Consider the following 17,827-nt stretch of genomic DNA (forward strand, 5'->3'; position numbering starts at 1 on the left):
AGCTGCCTTTTTTTATACCAGTGATATTGTATATTTATACCATAAATTTTCTATTGCCGATAAAAAAATTTACTAAATTTTTATTACTCAAATTATCAGGATAAAATCCTAATTTTAATTGAAAAAGAATACTAAAAATACATATAAAATTGTATCTAAGTTTTATCCATATAAACATATAAATTGTGAAACAATATTTTGACTATACTTTTTACAAAGAATAATAGTAACATTAACAAACAAACAAATAGGTTGCATTAATATATGCTTTGATCGGTTCCTGCTGATTATAACAAGGGCGGACAATGGTCGGCCATGTCGATGTCTTTGTTTCTATATAATCCTATAATACTTATTTGAGACAATGAACAATAATTTTAACCTTGCCCTTTTGGGTTTTTTTTACGTGTACCACTTTATATAAACTCAACGATTTTTGCATTTGGTACCAGAGATTAGAAACTAATTACTCTTGTGATATTCTCTCACAAGGGTGTGTAATTAAGGCATAGAAAATATGGCATCCTTTGCCAGCAATAATTATCCTTTGGTGTTTTTCTTTGTTCTCTTTTCACTGGCCATGCGCTTAGCTCATGGGACTAATTATGCACCAACATTATTCATATTTGGAGACTCAACTTTTGATGTTGGAACCAACAACTTTCTTAATTCTAAAGCAAAGGCCAACTTCCCCTACAATGGCATTGATTTTTATCCTCCATTTCCCACAGGAAGGTTTAGTAATGGCTTCAACACTGCTGACCAAATTGGTAAATTACATTTTAAGAATTAATTTTCATCTAAGTTATATGGAATATTGTACGTTTATATATTTTACTGAATCAATATTTTCTTGTATTGTATTTGTTTTGTGAAAACTAGCGAGACAATTCGGTTATAAGCAGAGCCCACCACCATTTTTAACTTTGGAGAAAGACCAATACAGCCTAAAGAAGAACATTCTGAAGGGTGTAAATTTTGCTTCAGGGGGATCTGGAATTCTTAGAGAAACAGGGCACTCAGAATGGGTAAGTAACGTATCTTTGCTCTTCCCTAGCTTATTATATAATCACCAAGAAAAATTGTCATTTGCTATTGCTAACATACAAAAAGTATAAAGTGTTTTTTTTTTACAAGCAAAGTATTAAGTGTTAAGATAGCATTCATTTTTTTTTACAAGAGTTAAGATAGCATTCATTAGGGTTTAAAAGATAGCATTCATTAGCACTATAACCTTTATTAAACGAAAATTAAATCGTTACCATTAATTTTTAAACAACGTCAGTAAAACATAAACTTATTCCTCAAAACTCTGCCAAAGAAAAGCATAAAAAAATCATAGACTTAATTTTTTTTATTCAGAAAAACATAGACTTAATGCCGTGAAGAGTTTCGGTAGTTGTAAATTTAATTATTTTCTTAGTGATCAATCTAAAATAGTATCGATAAAGGGGGAAAATTTGGTTAAAAGTAAAAAAGAGGATGTGAAAACGTGAAAATGAAGAAGGGTAGAAAAGATATACGACATATCTCGTCCAAAAAAATATATTATAAATTGATAAAGAATAAGGGAAAAAACATGATAAAAAAAATTTTTCTATTTTTTTTTAATTTGGAAATGAGCGTATGTGAAAATAGATTTGAATCAAAGCATATTATAATTAACATGATAAAATCATTACAAATTTCTGTACGCAATAAGTAATTTTTTTTATACATACTTCTTATTGGGACATGAATTTGATCTTTGTAGGGAGAAGTGGTTTTCTTTGAAAGGCAGGTGGAACAATTTGCATCGGTTGGTGGAAACATCAGTGAGATGTTGGGACATGCACAAGCTGCTAAATTTGTTTCCAAGGCTTTGTTTCTCATTAGCGTTGGAAGCAACGACATCTTCGATTATGCACGTAACGACAGTGGCTCCATTCATTTGGGCGCAGAAGAATACTTAGCTGTTGTACAACTCACATATTACTCTCATATAAAGGTACGTAGTTTTAAACTACTCTTGCATCACCCAATTATAGTATTAATTTAAATTCACGTAATAACATGTAGTTAGTCTTAGAACTTAACTTCATCTTCTTAAATAATATTTTTAGTTCGAACATTGTATGAAAAAATATAATTAAAAAAAATCCTATGGTCAATTTTTTTTATAAAAATTAATCATTAACAAAATTGATAAATATTTTATATAATGTCATAAAAAAAATTCTATGTATTTGACCATAAAAAACAAACATAAAATAGTCTTACTATAAATCTAACCTGCATAAAAAGGGTATGTCAAAAGAATAATATTTTAATTTACTTGTCCATTTTTTTATGTTATTAGTATAAAATATCTATTATTTTTAATTTATTTTAAAAAAAAATAAAATATTTATAAATTTTATCGATAATTAATCTTCGTCAAAGAGAATTTGACTGATGATGTGTGAAAAGTTTCTTTTCTTTCACTTAAGTGTTTTTTTTTTTATCCACAAAACTTTGAATTTGAAATTTTATTTAAGGAGATTGAGTCTAACATTGATCCATGAAAAATAAAGTGAGGAAGACATTGTTGATTAATTATTGGGATTAAATTGCAGAAACTATATGAGTTGGGGGCAAGGAAATTTGGCATCATAAGCGTTGCAACCGTAGGTTGCTGTCCTGCTGTAAGCTCTCTCAATGGAGGGAAGTGCGTGGAACCACTGAATGATTTTGCAGTTGCATTTTATTTAGCTACACAAGCTCTTCTGCAAAAGTTGAGTTCAGAATTGAAAGGGTTCAAGTACTCACTTGGCAACTCTTTTGAAATGACCTCGACCTTGTTAAAGAGTCCATCGTCCTTCGGTAAGCACCACATTTATGCACCTCACACTATTTTTATTTTTAATTTCAATCTAGTGATATTATTATTATCTAATGATCCTCTCGTCCCATGACTTCTATATTGTTCGGTTTTTAGATGATTGTTTACTTAATGATAAAAAAGGATTATGTATGAGGGTGTATAGTTTTACACTATTATTTAATCACAAATAATTTTTTAACATAAGTTTGTTGATTTTTCTAAAATCATCTTAAAAATTATATCAATTGAAATTTATGATTAATGACAGTTTTATATGATCAATGAATCATGATTAAACTTTTAGTTAATTAGTTAATCGAATTGATCTAATTGGGAGGGTTGTAAAATACTCCCTCCTATCCATTCACAAGAAACAAATGATTTTATTATTTTTATCATAATTATAAGAAACATAAATTCACTTAAAGATATATTACTTGTTAAATTTTTTTTATACCATTAATTTATTTATTGCGAAAGATGCTAAATTATTTTTCACACAAGTGGAGACATATATTGACCTATTAATAATACAAACACTTTCATTGGTGAAAAAAAACATCATTCCTTGAAAATTATGTGTAGTGCCATTAAATATTGATACTATTTTCTGTTGATATTTTTTGAAATAAAATTTAAATTTAAGAAGTGATGTACATACATAAGTACAGAATAGAAAAAATAAAAATATGTATTAACCGAAATATTTTTACATTGTCATTCAGTTATAAATCATATATATATATATATATATATATATATATATATATATATATATATATATATATATAAAAGTTGGTTAATTTTTATAATAAATATTTTAAAATTAATACTAACAGTGATCTCTAATTAATTGACTATATACAAGTTTTTATATTGATAATTTGTAATCATTAAACTCATGCAATAATTCTTCTCCCTTTAATAATCTAATAACACTTCTTGTAATCTTTTTTTTAACACACTTTTCCTATTAATAAAAATTCATGTGGGTCTCATTAATTTGGAATAGGACCCATCAAATGGAAAATAAGATTCACCTTTTTTTAACGTGAATTTCACTTAATAAAAAAAGCGTGTGATGAGAATATTAAAGGTAGTGTGTTGCCACATTTCTCATGTGAAGTTATGTATCAATTATTTAAATTTCGTTTCAATCTTGGCCAACATGTAGGGTTGAAGTATACACAGTCAGCATGCTGCGGAATTGGATATCTGAATGGGCAAGGTGGATGCATAAAAGCCCAAAACGCCAATCTTTGCACAAATCGCAATGAGTTCTTGTTTTGGGATTGGTTTCATCCCACTGAGATAGCTTCTTTGTTGGCAGCTAAGACATTATTTGAAGGAGACAAAGAGTTTGTAACTCCAGTGAATTTACGTCAGCTAGCTTATTCCTATTGATCATGTCTAAGCCATAACATAAGTAACCAATTACTATAATTTGAAGTGAAATAACGTAGCTGGCATCTCTCACTAGTGCCGGTTTTAGGCTCTTTTTTTCTTTTGTTGAGAAAAATTCTCATGCATAATCTAATGATATGCTAATAAGAGTTGCTATTTATAATTGGCATCCAGTGATTAACTTTTTTTTTCAAACTTCTATTATTTTAGTATTTTATAAGTTGACTGAAAACAAAATTACAATGTAGTCTTTTGTTTAGTGTTGAAATTGAACTAAGAAGAAGAATGGAAGTAAAGACGTCGATTTGGTCTGTTCTAATTTTCCACCGTATAACTTATTTACTTTGCTTATATGCAACAAAATTAAGGACATGGATTCTGTCCACAAATTGTCGATACTGTTTGATATCAAACAATCAGAACTCGTTGATCAACCACGGAAGTCTTGAGCTTAAAATGGTATTAAAAATGTGAACAGTTTTGTGACTTTGTGTGACATACGAAGTTATATAGATAGCAAAATGAATCACGATCCAACCTGCTCGATAAAATATAATCTGGTATGAACTTAGTCCGTTAAAAACACAAAAACTGAGCTTTTAACAAACTTGAACCTCATTTTAAGAGCACAAATGAAATGTAGATTTTTTAAATCTAACCGGTTATAGTTCAGAACCCGCTGAATAACCCCTTTTGCCACCTTTTACCATGTTTAAATATGTCATATTATGACAAAGACTATTTTAAAAAAATTAAGATTAGATTTAACCATAATTACAAAGAATATAATTTACCTTTAGATGTTTAAAGAACTAATTAAGTTCACTCTTAGAAACAAAAAAAAAAATCGACCAACTCACTACAAATAAAGGTCGAGTAACAAGTTCCTAAAACCTTCTGAAAGCTTTTATTTCCGAATTTCAGGAGCAGCAAACAAAGAAAGGCCAATCTTACGTAAGATGGAATGTCTCTTCAATGTTAGATTATCAACAATTGCCGTTGTTGGTCAAAGACGAAGCTCACATAAACGAAAGGAGAATTATGGCATGGCACTTGGAACGTACAGCGTATATTAACAATGTATGAAAACATTATGCCCCCAAAAATACAAAATTGATCTCTACAAGTAATCTATCTGCCAAAAACCCTCTTCGTTCCTCTAATACAATCAATGCTTTCTACGGCCTATTCATTTTATGTAATCCAATAATATAATTACAGCTGACGAGACCTGTCTTCGAGTATACAAAGAATAAAACCAAGGCAAAAATGTAAACACTGAAATGGGGAGCAATATCATAAACAAGAAAATAAAAACTGTCATCTCTAATGTCATTATTCAAGTGGCTTTTCAAGATTAGTGTCTTCCCGATCTGTCTGCAAAGTAGGGCCTTCTTCGGTGCCTTCTTCATTCACCTCTTCACTATTGACGGCTTCAGATTCTTTGGCATCAGGTGTTTCTCCATTTTCCATTTTTGGCGATTCGCCATTCTCAGCTACGCTCTTGGATTCTACATTGTTCACTGGTTTTGGGAGTTCTCTTGCAGAGGAAGTCTCTAATAAGCGGCTGATTCCATTGTATACATTCTTTGCATCCATAATGAGAGTTGCTCCACCCAGATAGCAACGCCCAAAACAAGTTGCACAATGAGGATAGGCAGCCTATAAATTGAATTTCAAGGTAATCAGTATTACAGAAAGTAACTGGGGTTGAACTAGTGGTGGAATGCTAGTTGTCTGCACAGGGTTATAAATTCAAATGTCTGACATCATTGCACTGAGATTTGAGATCAAGTAGTCAATATGTAGAGTAATTTATTGACGACTGCAGATCAGTTCCAAAGAGAATCAGCAATCAAGCTGTATTGTATAAGAGTTACAAAATACCTCTATAAATGCCCGACAGAGTGAGAGGAAAAGTCCTGACTCATTAGACCTTAGAACTCGAGTTGTATTGTACAGCAACAATGAATCAGAAACAGCCTGTAATCCCTTAATCAATTCTTGGGCAAGGACATGTTTTAGACTTATTGGGGCACATGGACGTAGCTCATTCATTGCTGCAGATACACCTGCAGCCATCAAAGAGACAGATATTAATGCAAATGGATAAAGGCTTTAGAATAGAGGAAGGAGGAATATGCAACAAAGCATACGTTATAAAGCATCATGGTATGACGTGATTAACATAACCTATTGAAGTTTAATATAAGATTCTTGAAACATGACCAATCAACCAAGAAAGTTTCCATTTTGTAATTGGTCCATATATGCAAGTGTTGTATATGAGAGGTTAGTGTGTGCACGTGCGTTAGCATGTGCGAAAAAAGGAAAAGGATAATAATGGGTAAGCATTTCCTCATGATATCTAGAGGAAAACATTTACTAGACTCACCATTAATAAAAACAGCAAGAGGTGGATGCTCCATCAAATTAGAGGGCGGAGTGACATCCTCATGATTTTCATCACCGACAGTATGTGCAGAAAAGCCAACTCCGGGAAGGGGAACCCATCGATGTGAATCCAAGACCAACTGAGAACAAATCAATTTTATAATCACTACATAAAATAGGCAACATGCTGGGAAAAGAAAGGAGGTCCCCAGATGTGTTAACTTGTTTGTATAAACGAAAATGATCAATTCATGAAATCAATTCTAGGTAACTAGCATGTAAAATATCTCAACTTCACTGCATTTACCTGAAAATTTTCTACTGCACTACTCATATTTTTGGAGAATAAGTTGAGAACAGCTCTGTAAAGAAACCATCTTATATATTAGAAAATGCTTTAAGTACAATTTAGCCTAATAGATCACAAAAAGGAGCATGTTTTACTCTTCAAAAAGTGATGGGAGCAAGCCTCGAAAATCCAGTCCAACCCAACCAAGTCCCATGGCACAGTACTGTTACAAAAGAAAATAAAAGAAAGTTAAGTGTAATTTCCTCTTGCGGTATAAGTTAAAATATAACATCCAAATGGATTTTCACCTTAGTAAGTGGGACTATCAGAGAGAATAACCTTTTTCTTTTTCTATGAGCTATTTTCCACAGGGAGGGGGTTTGCTAGAAATTTATTATAAATAAATTATGTAGTTCACATTTCTGAAACATATGTTTTAAGTCTTTGCAAATATCTTGTTTCTTTCCAATTTCAGAATCACCAGAATCAGATGGTAAAAGCTCACCATGCACTGATCCAAAATATTTGACAGTGATCCACCTTCAGTTATCTTTGGAAGCATAACTTTCAGAGTTTGTAGGTGTGAGGTAATTTGGTGCATTGCCCAACTAAAAAGAAGCCCACCGTCATAATTTTCCTCACTTCCTGATGTGTCATCCGCAAATATTGCTCGATATTGATTAACAACATCAAAAAGATGCATTCTGTGACAGTTGATCATCCCTTTTAAGTACTCATATGGATTTGCCTGGTCCAGATCCTCGAGTATACCAGTAAGCCATGCCTCTCGGCATCTTAAGAACTGACAATAAACAACCGTTGAGTCAAATGGAAGCCAGAAATTAAAAGTACCAAGGAGCTGCAACTAAACTGAAAATTTCAAGGTAAAAGACAAGCAACAAGGACAAAGAAAGTTTGTATGGAAAAAAATCATTAAACCTCACCAGCAAACGCATTCCATACTCACTAAATACTCCTATTCGCCGTAAATATCCAATAATGCGAAGGCATTCGGGTAACTAGCAAAGGAAGATACAGTAATAAGAAACTACATACAGAAACATTTTTCAAGAAAAATCAAGTGGCATTTCTTTGCATATTAAATATAATCACTGTATAAACCTGAATATTTGAGCGAAGTTTCTGAAGAAGCTGAGAAAGAAGTGATTGGGTAGTCAGCCTAACATCTGCAGCCAACGCTTGAATAACTGGTAACCTTTGCACCCAAGAAAAACATTTTAGTAACAAGAACAGAAAAATAAAATAATATTATAAAACTGGAAGAAAAAGAATCCTATTTAAAGGTATATTAATTGTAAACAGCATGGAAGAAGCATATAAACTTACTTTGGATGCATGGTTGAAAGTTTGCCAACAAATGCTTCCAAATCTAGGGCTTCATCATAATTCCCATTCCGTACACATCTGCAAAAATATAGGAATTTACAACGCTTCTCACAGAGGAAGTGATCATCATAATATGCAATAACATTAGTACATGGACATTCCAGGAGTGTAATTAAATAGTCTATATTTTTTAACATACGTGTCCATGAGTTGAGGAATTTCTAGCAAGTCAAGCAAAGTACTGTGATTAGTTAGCATTGTTTGGTTCATCTTCCTCTTCTCCAAAATCCGCTCAGCAGATTCTATGAACTCAGTGCATCCAGATGTCAGCTTTGGGATCTCATTTATCTGTGACAGAGGAGATAAATACTCAATGACAAATGCTTATAATCATACACACGCACACAAGAAATTCATTATGAGTTTATGACAAAGAGAAGGAAATTATATCATCACAAAAACTGGGAAAATTAAACAACAAAGAACAAGATAAAGCATTGAAGCAGCAGCAAAGCGGCTAATCTCTCCACATGTCTGTTAGGGAAGTCTCTTAGCGGACCTATTAAAAAGGTGAATGTTAAGAGGGATAAGGTGACATGGGGGATTAGACTTGGGTTGGTTTCTGTTATAAACAAACCAGGATCAGCTCAATTGTAACAGCGATTTAGTTAGAGATCATATGAGTCATGGGACAGAAACAGATGGATGCAGTGGGGGTCAGGTGGGGCCTTCCCCCTCCTTAAATTTTTTTACAATTGCTATATGTAATATTTTTGGGTATTGGAAACCCCCTCCCTCCCAGTTCATGTTGGCCCCCTCTTCTTATGAATTGGGTTAAACAAGTAGAGAGCATGCTTCTGTTTACAAAGCCCAGCAGCTCATTTATGAAACTTGTTCGAGTAATGAAATTTTGGATTCATCAGCTACAGCTTCTTAAAGAAGTTTCACCTCTGTGACTTTGTGTCCTGCTCAAAGAAGTTTGAGAACTACACAAGATTATTGTCTCTATTGAAGATTGCACAAAAGCACAGAGGTCATTTCCTGTCACTAAAGCTTCCACCATGTCTTTTTTGTCTACAACTCTGGGGCCACAACTATATTTTGAATGAGAAAGTGCAAGAGATTGGTTGCTAAACTATAGCAGTCAATGTTCAGTAGCTTACAAAGTAATTTTTCAACAGCATATGTATGATCCCCACCACTTCTAGAATAGTATTTCATTGTTATATGATATTTAACTTTCTTTAAACAATATTGTAGTTGTTATATTATAACAAATAAATTTCATTACGTACCTTTTATTTTGTTCTCAAAGTATAACTAATAGTCTATGATGTATTCAGCACCCATTAAATAATTTATGGATTCATCCCAGGGCAGAAATGACTACATATCTGTTTTTCACAATACCATATTTCTCAAAACATTTTATTCTACATATAGATGCATTGAATAAAGGGCTCAGGACTGTTTTGCTACATGAAGACCATCCAGTAGCTTTCCTCGGTCAGGCTTTATCAGAAAACTCGCAAACTAAGTCATTCCTTATCTCCTGCAGACCACTTGCAGATATTACTAATTCCCACTCACATACGGTCTCACATTTCCAAGGATTTTATCGAGGGATTACTCAAAGCTCAAGGAAGGCAAGGACATTTTCTTTGTGGTGGTGGATTGACTCAGAATATGCTCACTTTTTAAACATCTCACCTGAACCAATTAATTGCCTGAGATGTCGCCGAGGTTTTCCTTCAAGAAGTAGTCTGTTTACAAGGTATTCACGCCACCATTGTCTCAGACCAGAAAGACATTTTTTGGACTGGGTTATTTCTATGGCTGGTACCAACTATCAAGCATAGCAGTTGTGGAATAACAGCTTGGAGAGTGGAGACTAGGTTTTTCTTAAAACTACAGCCTTATATATGTAGATCATTGGCTTAGAAAATCAATGAGAAGCTGCTGAGCCCTAGATGGCCCATTTCAGATTTTGAATAAGATTGACAATGCTTCTTATCAGCTGCAATTTATCCATCCAGCATTTCATATCTCTCTCCTAAAGATGGGTATATCTCCCTATGAGAGATTGATCTCTGCAATTATTCTTGTTTCTAATTGCAAGTTTTCTTTCTTCTAGGTTCAGTAACCATGATGATTCAGATTGAGGAAAAGGAGTGATATTCAATACTAATATTATTCTTTCGTAGCTGCCCTTTACTTTTCTAATCGAATTCTATCAGTAACCTTCTTAAAAAAATACAATATTGAATTTGAACCCAATCGCCTAATCAGATCTTATCCCAACCAAACGAAATGCTCATAAGCAAAATCACACTCCAACCAATTCCAGATTGCAATTGCAACAATAAGCAAATACAATATTATAAAGCATGAATTTTAATACGAACCAAAATATTATTAAAAAAATGAATAGGAAATCGAGAATACCAGAGATTCAAGGTGGTTGTCAATGGAAGAAACTTCCTGGCGAATGGCGATTAAGGCGTCGGCGGCGGCAATGAAAGATCGGTAGTTGCCGACTGCGACCTCCTGCATTTGGCGGCGAATGCGGTCGGCGTCGACGCGGAGGAGTTCGGGTTCCTTGTGGAGGCGATCGAGCGTGAAGGAGAGAAGTTCGGAGACGTAGGGTTGCTGTGACTCCGACGCCAGAGGAAGAGGAAGCGCCGTCTCCGACTCCGATGATGATACCGTTGCTGACTCCATTGTTCTCTTCTCCGCAAAACTGCGAAATGAAACTCAGATCTGGATTCACACAAACTCAAACTCAAACTATCATCTTTATTTGTTGTTGCCAAATCAGCAACAAGGACCACTCACTCCTCCTCCGAATCTGGATTCGCTGCAAGCAAGTTTACTCTGTTAAGGTTTCAAGGTTCACTAATGGCGTTGGGTTAGCTGATAACATTTTGGTTTCAGACCAAATTAGTACACCGCACATTATGTTTTTTTATTTATTGCGTTTTAAAAAAACGTTTTTTGGAGATTTTTTTTTTGTTTTCTTTTTTTATGCGGAATAGGTTTTAAAAATTCGATTGGGTTGCCCGATTTATCCCCCAAACCGGCCTATTTTAATCGAATCATTTCGAACCAAATGAAAGATCGGTCCAACTACCAACTCAAATTGTTTAACAGAAGTTTTATACTAAAAAATTTGATAAAATCTATCAAAAATTTTCTTAAAAAACAATCCATACAATTTATATATTTTTTAATATCAAAAAACTTTTTTATAAGTTATAAAAAAAATTAATTAAATACCACTAAATTTTGTTGTTCTTCTTAAAAATCTTAATTCAATAACACTAAATTTATTTATATCATTTAAAAGTCTTAATTGAAGAACATAAAATTTATTTATATTATTTAAAAATCTTAATTAAATACCACAATACTTTTTTATAAAAAGAAATTTTTTAAATTTATTTGAATCTTAATTCAATACAACTCCTAAGTTTCTCATTCTATGATTCTCAAGAAACAAAAAATTTCTCGCTTATTAAACGTTCTAAAAGTGTTATCTAGCATGTTTTAAAAACTAAAAGCAAATCAAATATAACATGCAATGACTGAAAATAAAATAAAAATGTAAGAAAGAAAAAAAAATACTGAATTGTAAAAACTAAAAAAGTAAAACATTATATATTACACTGAAGAAAGGTGAATTTTTATATATTGATTTTCCTTTATTACATTCCATATTTCTCTGTCTTTGAATCCTACACAGAACTCTTTAAGACTTGTATAAAAAAATAATATAAGATTATCAATCTCCACATGAAGTTTCACAACTTCAATTTGAGGTTTTTCCAATGAAATTTTTTTTTTAGGAAAGGTTTTCTTTCAGGGGGCATTTGGAATAAGGAAAAATTTTAATTTCTTTAAAATCTCAAGTTGGAAAAGTTTGTTTTTCATATTGGTTTTTTTAAAAAAAATCATAAAAAAATAATGAAAAAAAATGAAAATTTAACTTTTTCGAGTTAAAAAATAAATTTTATTGTAATAAAAATATTATATTACTCTTATTAAATTATTTAATGTGATAAATAAATAAAGTTTGTCATAAAAATATTATATTATTTTTTTATTTCTAAAAAAAAACTTATATGATCAACTAATTAAATTTAAATTTAATAATTCTCGGGCTGGAAAAAAAGTTCCTGTATCAGACATTCTTTTTAAGGTCTTAATCTATGTGAAGTTTTTAACACTTCATTTGGTGTTTTGTCCAAGAGAAGGGGAACTTGAAGGGAGCAAAATTCCTCCTTAGCTACCTTTTACTCCCCTCCAATATTTGGAGGATTTTGAAGAAGCGAAAAAGGTTTAAAATATTTCAATTATAATAATTAAAATATTATTATGCTTTGAAATTTAAAAATATAAAAAGTAAATTAACTTTTAAGACCTCTCTCCTCCTTGCGAACAAAACATGGGTTACCTTTCCACTCTTTCATTGAAATTCATCTTCTCCCCTCCTCTTAATCAGATATAAAGTCTAAGAAAAATTCAAAATCATTTTCGTCCCTTTCCTTTTTCTCTTTTTCTTCCCATTAAAATTCTCTCTTTTTTTAACCAAACATTCTCTTGAATAAGAAATAAAAAAATATAGATAGTAACTTTTTTTTTGCTTGCACCCCTCAGTTTTTTTTTGCTGCAGATAATAAATTAATTAAAAATAAGGAAAGTAACAATCTCACTTTTTTTTTCTCGTCAAAAAAATAAAACAATCTCAACTTTCAAAATATGTAGTGTACTCTAAAATCTAAATCCTATGGTGAGAGTAAATATGATTAGAACCTCCTTGATTGTAATTAATATTCTCTATATTTCTATTTATATGATGAAAGTTTAAAATGATATTTATTTATTTTTATAAAATTTAATTTGTAATATTTTTAGTATTAACTATTTTTATACTAGAAATACTTCTAACTAAAAGAAGAGACAAAATATATTGATAAATACTTAAAAGAGATGAAAATATAAGTATTAATGATAATAATAATTTTTTTAAAAAAATTATAAATCTAAAATAAATTTATTAATATCAACTAAATTAATATTTTTTAAATCTTGAATTAGAGTCTTATATTTATATTTAAGAGGAAATATATATTTATGGTGCTTTACACATAGTTTATTTTGTAACCATCACGAGATTCCTACCAATCACCTCCTAACAAATAGGATTTCCATTTATTTATTTATTCATTATTTGATGTATATGACTTTGATTTTTAATTCATCAAAACGACTTTTGCAGTCAACCAATCCCAACAAAACAAACTTTCCTGATTTTTCGTCAAACAAATCTAGGATGAAAAACTTTTCCGACACGAAATCAAAGTCTTCCTTCAAGTCTTCTCTGTACTTTCGGTTTAATCTGCCTCTCACCTTCATGTAAACTCCCCCGTATCTTCTCTGAACCAAAACAAAAACCCTTTTGATAAAAGCCTTCAATAGAGTGATCAAGGGCACATACCAAGTTCCTTCTGCAAAATCTAACACACAAGGCAAAAAAAAAAAAGTGTCTGAACTTTGAAGCCATGGATGGCAAAGTAGATTGGTCTGAACTTCCCATAGAGCTATGGCCAAAGATTGGAAAATCTCTCGAGAACCACATGGATATTGTACGGTTTCGCAGTGTGTGTGAGTCATGTCGATCTTCCATGCCTCCCCCTCTTCCAAATTCTCCTTCTTTTCCTATGCAAATCCCCCACCCTTTGAACCATTCCATAGAAACCTTGCTCAATCAAGCCACGGTTTATGTTATTGAACCAACCGATGCAAATGGAGCCTCCAAGTTAGAGCCTTTGCCAGTTTCTTCCAAAGGGTGGTTGATCAAGGTTGAGGAATCAAAGAATCACAACCACAATCACCCCTTGACTTTGCTGAGTCCAATATCTGATCGCAAAATCGTGTACCCTCATGGCACCAATTCCCCCGTGTTGTGGAACTTGTTGGAATTTCGGGTCATTGAGTTGTGCAAATCATATACCACCAATATCTCATCTGCAGCAGTGAGCAAAGTTGTGTTCTTTCCCAATTCCCCTTGGATTGGTGCTCAAGATTCTGTGGCTTGCTGCATCTTTTTGGAGGGCAAGTTGGGGTTCATGAAACATGGGGATGAGAAATGGACCCTTGTGGATAACAAGAACTTCTTCTACGATGATGTTATTGTGTTCAAGGGTCAGTTTTATGTGACTGATGATCGGGGTACCATTTCATGGATTGATACCTCTTCCTTGAAGTTGGTTCAGTTTTCCCCTCCCTTGTGTGGGCTTGGGGACAAGAAGCATTTGGTGGAGTCATGTGGGAGTCTCTACGTTGTTGATAGGTACTACGAAAGTGAAACCTCAAGAAGAAGGAACTACGTTGGAGGACGAGAAGATCGTGTTGCTGCCGTGGTGTGTTTCAAGGTTTATAAGTTGGATGAAGAGTGGGGAAAATGGGTTGATGTGAAAAACTTGGGGGATAGAGCTTTTGTTTTGGGTAATAGTTGTAGCTTCTCTGTATCAGCTAAAGAGTTAACGGGGTATCAAGAGAATTGCATCTACTTCACGGATATCTTTGATGTTCGTGTGTACAACTTAGACGATCGTAGTATCGTGTCTATTGATTTTGATCCTTGCATTGACAAGTCCATGTGTTCTCATTCATCTTGGACGAGAATTGGACGAAACTAGCTTTGCAATAATGGATCATGAGTTTAAAGGTACACTTTAATTTATCATCCTATCTATCTATATGAACATATATATGCATGCATTTTTAGTAATGTTGTGTCCATCTTAAGCATACATGTGGAAGTCGTTCCATAAATGGCTGGATCTGCGTACTGTTCTCTCCCTAACACAGTAGTTGAGCACTATAGATATCAAAGGTCCTAGAAGTTTAACTGTGCGGATGACATGATATCGTGGGGTACAGTAGCCTGGTCATTATGGAAGTTCAGAAATGGTGTAGTGTTCAAGAATGAGGTGTCGGATGTAAATTCTTCTTTGGATAATAGAAGTTCGATGATGTGTTATTGGTTTACGACAAAAATGCCAGAATCTGTAATCCCCTTTAATGCATGGATTTGCAATCCAAGAACTTGTCATAAGGATTTCACGTAAAATGTATGATGTGCATTTGTTAAAGTTATATCAGATTATGGCTCCGTCGTCAAAGTATGTCCGGAATGATTTACAAGTAAAAGGAGCAAATTATTGCATTTGTTAATGCTGGTTACAGAGAAGATGGACAAGTTACAAGGAGTGATTGATGGTAAAAGGGGGACGGGTTATGCAGAAGGGACACAGTTAACTAGTTGTTTTTGGTGATCTTTGTATGGTTGTTAGACATTATGTGGTCAGTGGAATGCATTATAAAGTGGCACTTTATGCATTGGGTGGCAATGTTGTAAAGGTGGGGTAATTTAGGATGACTGGTTGTTACTGATATGGTAATATACATTTGTCATGACTTCGTAATTGGGGTTTTCTTTGTTGCTGATCCCATGATTTGTGTGATGACTTGGTTAAAATAAGGTATTTGTGTCCATGCATACACAAATACTTAATAACCGATAGTGCATCTAGGAACTTTTTTATCTTTCCATGTAATATGTTCTCAGATACTTCTGGTGCCTTTTGTAATTAATATATATGCTCTTTTTGGCTGATAAAAAAAACTTATCACTTCAAACACTCCATTAACATGTATCATTTCTCTCCATGTCTCTCTTCTTATCACTTGTTATGATCACTTTACTGATATGAAGTGATACTTGTTTTGATCACTTTTCTGATATGTGCTTTGTTGTGTCAGCAGTTGAAGACTTTTGTATGGATCCCTCTCCATGAAGAAGTGCAGAGTGCAGACACACTACTGAGTGGCATACAAATGGAGTATTGATCTTGATTTGTAGAAAATCACTTTGCCCTGTTGTGTAATTATTGGTTCATTTGCTGAATGATCCCGTGTCACGAGTTGGTTGAGATGAAAATCTTGATTAACTGGTTTGTTCTCCATGATCTCCTCGAGTTGGTTCAATTTGTGTTTCTACATGTTTTATTGCTACAATCAAGCATGTCTCTGGCTTTATTCATGATCAAATGAGAATTGCATTTTCAGTTCATACAAATTTTCTATACTGCTGGATATTCAGTTGCCACTGACTTTAGGACCACGTTTGAATAAATTTTCAATAAGTATTTATAGGATAAAATAAGAATACAAAATAAATTAAACTTTTCCTATGAATTAAAATCAGTTTATAATTTATAAGATTTCTTTTATTTAATTTTTTTAAAATAATTTATTTATATTTAATTTAATTTATAGAAAAAAAACTTGACTCATTTCGGGGAGTTAGGTTGACTGTCATCTGGAATTTTTGGTACAAAAAAAATGAAAATTATGAAATAAATATAAGAATTGAGTTAAACGGCTCCACTCTCGCTAAGTCATAAAAAACATTGGAAAAGTCAAGAAAGGCAACTTATGTTGAAAGACTTGAGAGAGGTTGTCAGTTTATTTATTTATTTTTTGTTGGAATGAGAGGTTGAGTTGTGACCAAAGTTTGCTTCTCCAAGACCCATCTGTCTCCACTTTATTAAATACGTTAGATTAGTTCCTAAAATTTCAAGCATTCAACAAATTAGTTTTTTTTAGAGGGTAAGCATATTTTTAGATAAAATATGTTTTTAATATTACTATTTATTTTTTAAATTACATTTTAATATTCAAAATTAGTGTCTTATTTTCATCGTTCAATTTGCAAATATTTAACTTTTTGTTCTTGAAATAGTTATAATTATCATTTAATAGCAGTTATAAACTATAAAAAGTATACTTTAAGGACTAAAACTAGACTATTTTCTAATTAGATGAACGAAAATAAAATATTTTTTCTTAGAAAATTGAAACTGAATTAGAATATTTTTAAGAGATTAAGCTTATATTTTACTATATATAAAAATAAAGGGAAATCTAGCTTTTAATTTTCACAATTATCGTTCAATTTAGTCTTTATAATGAATATCACCGATTATTACCAATTTAGTCTCATTTGACATATATAAGCTGATTTGTTTCCATGGTTTTTATACCAAATTAACTGTTGTACAATAAAATTAAGGACTAGGTTGACCTATATGAACACTGAAGTGGGGACAAAATGGCAGATATTTATCAAAGTCAAGAATCAAATTGATATACTTTTAATAAAAAAAATCAAATTGATATATCCTTGCTTATAAAGAAAGCCTGATTATTAATAGTTTTAAAGTTTTTCGTCACGCACGATTTTGTTCCCTTCCCTTCTTCCTTATAGTTTTCAACCAAAGAAACACTAAATGTAAACAAAGACTATTGGTATATATAGTCATATGAACACCTCTTCATTACAAACTCCCCATCAACACTCATTTTTTTCTTTATCTCTTTCTTTCTATCATATCATAATACCTATCATATTTAGGGAGTGTTTATTTCAAGAATAATTTTTTAGTCCTAGGAATACAGGGGTGGGAAAATTTATCAATATTTAA

General features: G+C 32.3%; 3 protein-coding genes across 4 annotated transcripts; 2 read left to right on the top strand and 1 right to left on the bottom strand.

The window, feature by feature from the left end:
- Window positions 1-432: 432 nt before the first annotated feature.
- LOC114381135 (GDSL esterase/lipase At4g16230-like) lies at window positions 433-4,421 on the top strand. Its single transcript, XM_028340320.1, has 5 exons — window positions 433-770; window positions 883-1,028; window positions 1,754-1,987; window positions 2,595-2,841; window positions 4,017-4,421. The coding sequence occupies exons 1-5, from the start codon at window positions 518-520 to the stop codon at window positions 4,244-4,246; spliced, it is 1,110 nt and encodes a 369-aa protein (XP_028196121.1). The 5' UTR covers window positions 433-517; the 3' UTR covers window positions 4,247-4,421.
- An 849-nt stretch (window positions 4,422-5,270) lies between these two features.
- On the bottom strand, window positions 5,271-11,226 carry LOC114381145 (conserved oligomeric Golgi complex subunit 8-like). Its single transcript, XM_028340331.1, has 11 exons — window positions 10,722-11,226; window positions 8,476-8,624; window positions 8,277-8,354; window positions 8,052-8,145; window positions 7,874-7,948; window positions 7,435-7,731; window positions 7,085-7,152; window positions 6,948-7,002; window positions 6,642-6,780; window positions 6,134-6,318; window positions 5,271-5,908 (listed from the first exon to the last, which is right to left on the bottom strand). Exons 1-11 carry the CDS (start codon window positions 10,995-10,997, stop codon window positions 5,582-5,584), a joined length of 1,743 nt encoding a protein of 580 aa, XP_028196132.1. The 5' UTR covers window positions 10,998-11,226; the 3' UTR covers window positions 5,271-5,581.
- Window positions 11,227-13,600: 2,374 nt separating this feature from the next.
- On the top strand, window positions 13,601-16,419 carry LOC114381155 (F-box protein At2g26160-like). Of its 2 annotated transcripts, none has more exons than XM_028340349.1 (2): window positions 13,601-15,006; window positions 16,104-16,419. In XM_028340349.1, the coding sequence occupies exon 1, from the start codon at window positions 13,838-13,840 to the stop codon at window positions 14,975-14,977; it is 1,140 nt and encodes a 379-aa protein (XP_028196150.1). In that variant the 5' UTR covers window positions 13,601-13,837; the 3' UTR covers window positions 14,978-15,006; window positions 16,104-16,419. The 2 variants fall into 2 exon arrangements, with proteins under 2 accessions (XP_028196150.1, XP_028196144.1); XM_028340343.1 differs by having other exon boundaries at window positions 13,603-15,006; window positions 16,107-16,419.
- The last annotated feature ends 1,408 nt before the right edge of the window (window positions 16,420-17,827 follow it).

This window comes from Glycine soja, chromosome 2 (assembly GCF_004193775.1).
Source record: "Glycine soja cultivar W05 chromosome 2, ASM419377v2, whole genome shotgun sequence".
Taxonomy (NCBI): domain Eukaryota; kingdom Viridiplantae; phylum Streptophyta; class Magnoliopsida; order Fabales; family Fabaceae; genus Glycine; species Glycine soja.